The sequence below is a fragment of the Pinus tabuliformis genome, chromosome X, assembly GCF_031772625.1.
Source record: "Pinus tabuliformis cultivar Carrire ecotype Pingquan chromosome X, CPIR1, whole genome shotgun sequence".
NCBI lineage: Eukaryota > Viridiplantae > Streptophyta > Pinopsida > Pinales > Pinaceae > Pinus > Pinus tabuliformis.
This window is the reverse complement of record NC_142308.1, coordinates 134,107,256-134,116,810: the sequence shown is the minus strand read 5'-3', so window position 1 is coordinate 134,116,810 and position 9,555 is coordinate 134,107,256. Positions and strand designations below refer to the sequence as shown.

Genomic DNA, 9,555 nt, shown 5'->3' with positions numbered 1-9,555 from the left:
ACTGCCTAGCCTTTATGTAGCTGATGACAATGCTTTCAACATCATAGAATCAGATGCAAGCAATATTGGTTGGGGAGGCATTCTCAAACAGAAAAAGGAAGGTGCAGAACAAATTGTACAGTTTGCTTCAGGAACTTGGAATCCAGCGGAACAAAATTATTCTACTATAGAGAAGGAAGTTAAAGCCACCTAGAATTGTATAAATAAATCTGAGGTAAATCTTGTAAATAAAAAATTCCTGCTAAGGATTGATGCCTTGGCTATGAAAAAAGTCTTAACCAAAGACATTAAAAAGATGGGAGAAGCCAAGTTTGCTCGGTGGCAGGATTTGTTCGCCAACTTTTATTTCAAAGTGGAGCATATTAAAGGGAAAGAAAATTATCTGCCAGATTTTATCAGTGGAGAATTTATTTAGCCAGCTAAACATGTGATGATAATAGTAATAGAATGGTATCAAGGCCAAAAAAAAGAAGTGCTTAGAACAATTCCAAATAATCTCAGTTGGTCAGAATACAAAGCAAGTTGGAAGCCCACTTGGCAGTTAAGAAATACAAAAGTATTAGATGCTAATCTCCAAGCACACACTAATATATTACATCTAGTACCTAAAAGAAGAGTGTACCCAAAAGGGAGCAGATGGATCCACGATATGGTCTATTCCAACAGCATAAACGCTGCTAGCCAGGCACAAGATGCTCTTCTACATGACTTTCATTATGTGACTATGATATGGTCACATGGGGGAAGCAGAAGTGGGGTCTTTGAAATATATTTTTCAATAAATCAAATGAGGAACACTTCTTGGCCTTTTGCAACACATAATGCAGCACTATGGCCCAAAAAGGAACCCAACCTCATCTTTCCAGACACAATCTATGATTTCGGCATCTATAAAAGATTGTGGTGGGACATATTAAATAAAGACAGCAAAGAAGAAACCCGCTACAACAAGATAAAGGTTGGGACCACACAAATCATCCAATGGAACCAACAAAGTGATTGGATACGTGATTGGTGGACTAATTATGGTATGAACAAAACAGGCATAGATCCTATTTACCATGAATCATATGTTAAAATGGGTTGTGATATATGTTTTGAACACAATATTCTTGATTGCTTCCATTCTCCTTATAAGACCGTTAAAGACATGTTTTCTCTCCTAGATCGATATCCTCTCCGAGATCACGAGTTGTTAAAAGGATATATGAACAAACATCACCAATGGCTTATTCTCACAAAAATTAAGCATCAAATTATATTAAATAAGCCTATGATTGTGAGAAGGACTTTTACCAAGGATTGGGATGAAAATGTGTATAAAAAATTTTAGTTTCCAGAAATTAAAGTTTTTTAATTTATTTTTGGTTCCCGCGACTTGTTCGTAAAAGTCTCCATAGTGTAAAATAGATGTCCAGTCACAAGGACAATTTGTGACTAGATTTTCTCGTGGTGTTTTCCTATTCAAACACCATCCACTTTGTGCAATTCTTTCTCTGTATATTTGTAATAATCTTCAGTGATGAGACTAGGAGCACTTCTCCGACTTCTTGTGCGCTTTGAGCCACAACTCATGATCTGACAGATTTCTTCAGTACCAAGTTTGTTGTCCCATTGGTTGAATGCTTGTCCCCTCCTTTACCTATATAAGAAAGGGAGTAAGGCTCATTCAGGGAATTTGGAGTTTGAGTGTTTTGAAGTTTTGGTGTCTTAGAGTCGATAATTTTTCATGCGCTGCAACTGCAGACTCCTGTCTGATCTGCTTGCATCATGAAGAAATATCAAAGTCTTAGGTGATCTTTGAATCCTGCGCATTTGTGTGTTCGGCATAGGTGAGAACCTAAAGTGGCCAAATCTATAGAGATTCCATCTTTATGAGTGTTAAGATTAGTGTTCAAAGACTAAGTCTATGATCTCACCAGGTAGCCTCCAGTAAGCTATCTCCTAGCTGAGTAGTTAAAGTCTAGTAAACGCGAACGCAGTCTATCTTAGGATTGAATAGATTGTAATCTTTTTGTAATCCATTTTTTTAATAATATAAATGAGTGTTATCACCATTCCACATTCCAGTACTTATGCATTAAAATGAGTTGTTGAGGTAGTATCTATTTAAGTTACTCTGTATTGAGGTTCGCCAGTGGTTCGCCAATGCACAGAAGGGACACAGACTGTGTAAAGGTGAGGAAGCGGTTGAATAAGGTCAATAGTGTGTGAAATGTGTTAGTAGGTTCGTGTAAGTCAGAGTAAGTGGCAAAAATAGAGAAGAGACTCAGCAAGGCCTCGTAGCTGTGTTGCTGTTGCAAGCTTCATTGAAGCCCCTGCGTAAAATTGGTAAAGGTTGTATAAAAAAATGTCTTTCTACAATTTAATATAAATATATTTATTTTTTAAGTTTAATATAGATTTCCACTTTACCCGTTGATGCAGGGAGCGCGCGGAGCTGGATCGCGGGAGCGCTGAAGATTTGTGAGCAGCTGCTGTTTCGCCGCCTTGGCCTGGGCCGCGAGGCCTGTTTTGAGGCCTGGCCTCCGCCATGGCCCATTCAGATCCATCTACTGGGGACGCAGAGAAAGCTTTCTCTGATCTGGTAAAGTCTCTGCCCCCCGCCCGTCCGAAACCAGCAACTTCAAAATTTGTCAAGAAACTTGATATCCTCCAAGAAGTTCAGCTACCTCCTTCTCTCCCTTGAATGGCAGCTTTATCTTTAGCAGAAAAAGGGCTCATAGGGCAGTTCACAGGCTTATGGCCTTCACCAAAGACAGCCCAGAGATGGGTGGAAAGGAACTGGACTGATAAAACACAAGGAAAAATTTCGATTCGATTTTGTGGTAAAGGCTATTACACCTTTCACTTTGAAACCAAAGCAGATAAGGATCTGATATTCAGGAACGGGCCCTATTTTATGGACTCTTGAGGGTTATATCTGAACAAGTGAACTCCTGACTTCGACCCTGAACTAGATATTACTAATGCGGTTCCGGTTTGGGTCCGTCTTCCCCATCTCCCCCTGCATTGCTGGGGAGATGACTCGGTAAAAGCAATAGGGAATGCAGTAGGCAAGTACATTGACAGAAGCGAGCCTAAAGATAACATGCAAGCCTGTGCAAGGATTTGCGTAGAAGTGGACCTTGGGAAAGGCCTGCCAGAAGCCATCAAGCTGAAGGTGGATGACTGGAGCTACATACAGCAGCTGGACTACGAGCAAATACCCTTTAAATGTAAGGTATGTCACGAATACGGCCACTTTGCCAATAGATGCTCTAAAATTACTAATCTTGAATCTGAGGACCAAGGAGAACAGTGGGAAACTGTGAAAAAAAAGAAAGCAGCACCTCAGTCAAAACAAGATCCACCTTCTGAACAACCGGGCTCTTCCTCCCCCCGCCCCACCTCTCCTTCTTTCAATCCTCCTGGACCTTCCCATGAATCTTCTTTCCCCTCTTCCTCCAACCCTTTCCTTATTTTATCCTCTGATGATCCTCAGACTGATCAGCCCTCTCCGGATCTGACCGAACCTCCTTTGATTTCTTCGACCCCCTCCCAGCCCCTCATTGATCCTCCCCCCCCCCAGAACCACCAGAAGCTCTTCAAAAGACATTGGCGCCTCCAGCGATATCCACAAGAAACCGGGACCAGGAAGAAAGTCAGCCAAGCAGCATCGGGAAGAAAGCACGCAAAAGGATATAGCCCTAGGGATCCAAACCCCTATGGAATCCTTCATTACAGGTTCTCAAGAAAAAGAAACAGCAGGTAAAGATCATGAGAGGCGAGCACCTCCTCGCTCGAACGCCTCATGATGAAGCTTTTATCTTGTAACAGCAGGGGTATGGGGCACCCCTCCAAATCAGCTGCCCTACGAGATCTTCTTCAAACAGAAAGACCTGAAATTGTTCTGATACAGGAAACCAAGCAAAGTCAGAGCGAAATGCAAATAATTATAGATGCCCAAAAATTTTTTTCAGGGGCCAGTAGCAACTCCAGAGGAGCCTCTGGAGGAATCACAACCATGTGGAATAAGCAGTACTGGGACTGCAAATCTTCTGTCCTCAATCAAAATTGGGTTAGGACCAACCTTAGTAACAAGGAAGAGAGCTGTGACTTCATCATTTATAATGTCTATATCCCCAATCATTACTGGGAAAAGGAACAGTGCTGGAAGGAACTGAAGGAAGAAATAGACAACGAGCAGAACTCAAATGTTATTCTAGCTGGAGACTTCAATTTAATCCTCCATGCGAACGAGAAAAGAGGGGGTACCTTCACCTCCGACCCCTTCAAAAGACAGATGGAATTGATAATGTCCGAACATGAACTGATGGATATCATCCCAAAAAATAGGAAATATACCTGGAACAATAGAAGGTTGGGGCCAGGCAACATTATGGAAAGATTGGATAGAATTTTGGTTAATGTCTCCCTCCTTTCTTCCTTTGCTGCAGGCCACACCACAATTCTCAATGCCACAGCCTCAGACCACTTTCCCATTCTCTTAACGCTGGACTCCCATTCTCATTTGGGACCAATTCCGTTCAAGTACAATCCTCTGTGGAGAGACAACGCTGAGGCCGAGGCTATTATAGAAGCAACCTGGAAGCACCATGTTGAAGGCTCTCCAAGCCATATCTGGGAAACAAAACTTAGAAACACAAGGAGAGCACTCAAGGATTGGGCAAAAGTCAGCTATCAAGAGCCAGAAAAAATAAGGAAAAAAATACAGCAGGACTTGGAAGAGATCCATAAACAAATAGAGGACCATGGATTCACTCACCAGCTGAAAAGTAAAGAATGGGAAGCTCAGGGACAGCTAATTCAAATCAAGAGAGCGGAAGAGATCAAGTGGAGAATCAAATCAAGAGAATTATGGTTGAAGGAAGGTGATAAAAATACGACATACTTCCATAAGCAGGCCACTGCTAGAAAAACAAGGAATAATGTAAACACTATAATTGATAGCCAAGGCAGTCAGCATAATGACCAAGAATCCATCAAACGAGCTGCCTTCCTCCATTATAAAAGTCTCCTCACGGAAAATCAAGGAGATGCCGACTATTCGGCGCTTCTTCAGCATCTACCGGAAAAAATCTCTCCTGAGGAGAATGACAGCTTAAATAGTGAAATAACAGAGGAGGAAATCAGAAAAGCTATCTGGACTTTACAACCAGACAAGTCTCCAGGTCCAGACGGGTTCCCGATAAATTTTTACAGGGATCATTGGCATTTGATAAACAAAGACCTTGTTAAAATGATGAATGGAATCCAAAGAAAAAAGAAAATGGGGGGCTTCACAAACTCAACGTTCCTCGCCCTCATTCCTAAAGAAAATCGCCCCACTTCCTTCTCCAGATTTCGACCCATTTAATTGTGTAACACTTCTTATAAGATCTTTGCAAAAATTATAGCAGCTAGACTTCAACCCCTTCTCCCTTCCCTTATATCCGAAAATCAAGGAGGTTTCATGTCTAACAGGCAAATTCATGACACCATCACCTTGGTCCAAGAAGCTATTCACTCTAGCACATCAAGGCAGGAGAAAGGTTTCGTTCTTAAGCTTGACTTAGCCAATGCATTTGATCGAGTAAGACACTCCTTCTTGCTTGCTGTCATGAGGAAAATGGGATTCAATTCTGCCTTCATCAGCACCATTGCTGCTTGCATCTCTGGTCCCTGGATTTCGCCTCTCATAAATGGACGCCCTTGCGAAGCATTTCAATCCTCAAGAGGGTTAAGGCAAGGTTGCCCTCTTTCCCCTTATCTTTTCATCATGATGGCTGAATCATTTAGCAGCACCCTAGATCACAACAGAAGAGTTGGCCTCATCTCTGGTATCAAGTTTGGAAACGGAGTGAAGAATATCAATCACTCACAATTTGCTGACGACACTCTGCTCATTGGAGGGGCATCCACTACTATAGCAAGGCGCTTCAAAATCCTCCTCGACCAATTCATGGAGTGTTCAGGGGGAGAGGTCAACTTTCAAAAAAGTTGCATCTATGGATGGAATATCTCCAATCAAACAGCTCACAGCATAGCCAATATTTTTGGAGTTGCCTACAAAGCAACCTGGGACCACTTCACCTACCTTGGGATGCCGGTCACCATGGGCTCTCTAAAATCCACTACCTGGAATGAAATAATAGACAAAGTTAAAAGGAAGGTCCAGCAATGGGGAACTCAATGGCTTAACCCAGCAGGCAGATTAATTTTGCTCAAATCAGGTATCTCCTCCTTACCTCTATATCGATTCACTCTTTACCAAGCTCCTGCCACTTTTTACCATAAGCTGGAAACTGCCCTCCGCAACTTTTTATGGCAAGGAGGGAAAAAAGAAAAAAATAGATTCAATTTGGTCAATTGGAAAAGCGTAATTCAATCTCAAGATAGAGGTGGACTGGGAATTAGAGCCCCTAAAATTCTAAACCTCGCTTTCGGGATCAAAATGGCTTGGAGATTAATCAATGAACCAAAAGCCTGGTGGAAACAGGTCATTGAATGCAAATACCTCTCCGACAAAAGGCAAAGACTTCTTGAAATTGATATACCCAGTAGAGATTCTACTAAAATCTGGCACCTCTGTAAGAAAGCAATTCCCATTCTCAATCAAAACACCTCAAAGATTCCGGGGGGAGGGAACAGTATAAATTATGCCACTGATAAGATAATGGGTCTCCAACCTCTAAACACAGTCGAAGAAGCCATACCCTTCATCCTCCATCTTAATAGCAAAGGCATTCAGAGGCTCGATCAAAAATATCAAAATGGGATGCTGATACAGGAGCCTGGATTAGTTGGGAATTTCCAGTTATCCCCTCAAATTTAGAATTAAGCTTCCAAGCCCTTCATAAAAACCTTCAGAACAGAGCACCCATTAAAAAAAGAGCAGCAGATGGATTTCGATGGGACCCCACGGGCTCAAGCTACACCATCAAGTCCGGCTATCAATTCATCTGCAACAGCACTTATCAGACTCCTATCTGGAATCAATGGAGAACAATATGGAAATTTGAGGCCATCCCCAAGGTTAAATTATTCATATGGCTGCTGTTAAAAGGCAAAGTCCTCACTTCTGAAAATTTAAGAAAGAGAGGGATACATGGACCTTCAATTTGCCCCAATTGCTGCTCAGCAGAGGAAACCATCCACCATCTATTCCTTGACTGTCCCTTCGCGAAGAAATGCTGGATCAACTTGTCCAACTTGGGCAACATAACATGGCAACCTCATCAGAACATTGCGGAGGCAATTCAAGAATGGAGAAGGAACTGCCCATGGAAAGATAAAAGGAGCAAGATTGTCAAAAGAACTTGGGATATCATACCTCACAATCTACTATTGAAAATTTGGCTCACAAGAAATAAAAAAATCTTCCAAAACAAAGAGAGTAATGTACGGAAGACATGCAACAAGGCTCACCTCTTGGCGCAGGAGACAATTGCAGCAAAACACACAGGGAAAATTAAAGCAGCAGATTATTCAGTTGAGGAGAGGTCAATTATCAGGCATATTCTAGGCCGTCCAGGACATCAACAGAGTACTCAGAGAACTGATAGACAGCATCAAGACCAGATCAGGGAGTGGGAAATTAGACTTCCAACCCAGGACTATAAGAGGTGGATCCAGAGTAGCAATTGCCCAATTTTATACTTTGATGGTGCCTCAAAGTCCAACCCAGGACCAGCAGGCGCGGGAGGAGTTATTTTAGATGAATCAGGAGAAGAAATCTGCAATTATGAATGGAGTCTGGGAAAAAAAACAAACAATAACGCAGAGGCCTTAGCTCTCTATCAAGGGTTGTTGCAATTAAAAAACCTGGGGGTTAGAAAAGCATTAGTATTTGGAGATTCCTCCATAATCATTGGCCTCATAAATCACAATCAGAGATCACCAAACAGCAGCCTTCAGCAACATATTCGACGCATCAAACTCCTCCTCAAATACTTTGAAAACATCAGATTCTACCATATCCTTCGCACGCTCAACGTGGAAGCTGATAAGCATGCGAATAACGCAGTTGGAAATCAGGAAGGAGCGTTGAGGCACAACAACAGAGTTACCTTCCAGCCTCTGCCATGACACAAGCAAATTCTGACATTGCCCAGACTCGCAGGTCCATCAAGCGTGCGACGGGTATGGCTTCAACAGCATCAGGACACTTGACAAAGAGCACGAAATGCATAAGTAGTCTCATCCAAGCATCGATTCAAAGCATAGTCTACTTCCCAAGGAAAGCCAATCAACTCAGTGAAGGCTGGAAGATCGAATACACTGCACCAGCAGATCGCCAACGAGATTTAGGAAAATATCTCATCACTATCGAGGATCCGGCTCCTGTAAGACACCCAGGCTATCGTTGGCTTCACTCCATAAATACGGGCAGAGGCAAGCCAAGATTTGTCATTCACTGCTTTGCGAAAGAGCAGCTACTCTGGTTTGATGAAGGCGCTCTCGTTCAGAGTCGAAGAAAAAATCAGTCTCTGGTATTGCCTCTTCCTGCCTTGTTTATCTTTTCACTAATTTCCGTCGTGGTGTTTTTCAGGAGTAGTCTCTGCGGGGTGGCTAGTCTAGCTGTTCCACCCTTTCTTCACTCTCTGCTTTCTTTCCATTGCCTCTGCTGGCCGCCTTCCATCTTTCACTCCTACCCCTTCAGCAAGTTTTCCTCTGTTTCATTCTCCCTTATCTTCAGCATTTTTCCTTTTAGCTTGCACGCCAACACCCGGGCCCTTTTATACTTCTCCCTTGTCGCTCTGAAAGTGGGATCTGCTGTCTCCCCTGACAGTGTCTTCCAACTCCGTCTGCAAGATATCTCCAAAATCTCCATAATCTTTCCCGCCTACTGGACCTTTTTCCCTTTTTGCATCCTCCTTTCCATGGCGCGCAACGAGGACTGTCTGCACTGTGCAGACCTTCAATTTGAGCTGGAAGAAATAAGGACCCAACAGTCACTAATTGAGGAAAAACAGGGTCTGCTTGCTGCAAGGTTAGAAGAGCATGACAGGCATCTTGATGAGCACAGTAGGAGACTTTTTGAACAGGACCGCATCAACACGGAGAAGTATAAAGCAGAAATTCAGCTTTTCATGCACAGGGTCTCCTCTCTCCGAGATCAATTCGAGCAGCTCTCAAATCGCTGTGGCCATGTTGAGGAATCGCTCGACACTCTGAAATCCTGGCTGGATAAGCTCCCCATCGCCTCTAGCTCCTCCGGCGCAAATCATGGAGCCAAAGATGAGAATCCAGAAGAATCAACAGCGAGACACATTCAACATATAATGATCGACTGAATGAAAATCAAATGTATCTTTTTGTTATCCTCTTTCATCAGAATCTATACTAGTGCCATCTCTAGCAGTAGTAGGAAAAAAAGTAGCCTAAGGATCAAGGGGGCAGCCTCATTTTGTAAACCCCTTGTCTCCTCTCAATCTGCGAACTTTATGTACAAAGAGGGATTTAGACCCTCGTTTTTTTCAGAATATAATACATAGCAACCGACTTTTTCAAAAAAAGAAAAAAAAAGATTTCCACTATATTAAAAATAAAAATTAAAGTATTAAGTTTCAA

The 9,555-nt window shown here is 42.5% G+C and overlaps 1 protein-coding gene across 1 annotated transcript; it reads left to right on the top strand.

Moving 5' to 3' along the window:
• Positions 1-5,455: 5,455 nt before the first annotated feature.
• On the top strand, positions 5,456-8,070 carry LOC149138823 (uncharacterized). Its single transcript, XM_089450506.1, has 2 exons — positions 5,456-6,215; positions 6,800-8,070. Exons 1-2 carry the CDS (start codon positions 5,456-5,458, stop codon positions 8,068-8,070), a joined length of 2,031 nt encoding a protein of 676 aa, XP_089306632.1.
• Positions 8,071-9,555: the final 1,485 nt, after the last annotated feature.

Coding starts and splice junctions, on each gene's coding strand:
- LOC149138823 (XM_089450506.1), top strand. CDS start 5,456: ATGTCTAACAGGCAAATTCATGACACCATCACCTTGGTCCAAGAAGCT. Junction 6,216..6,799: donor ATTAATTTTGCTCAAATCAG/GTATCTCCTCCT, acceptor GGGAATTTCCAG/TTATCCCCTCAAATTTAGAA.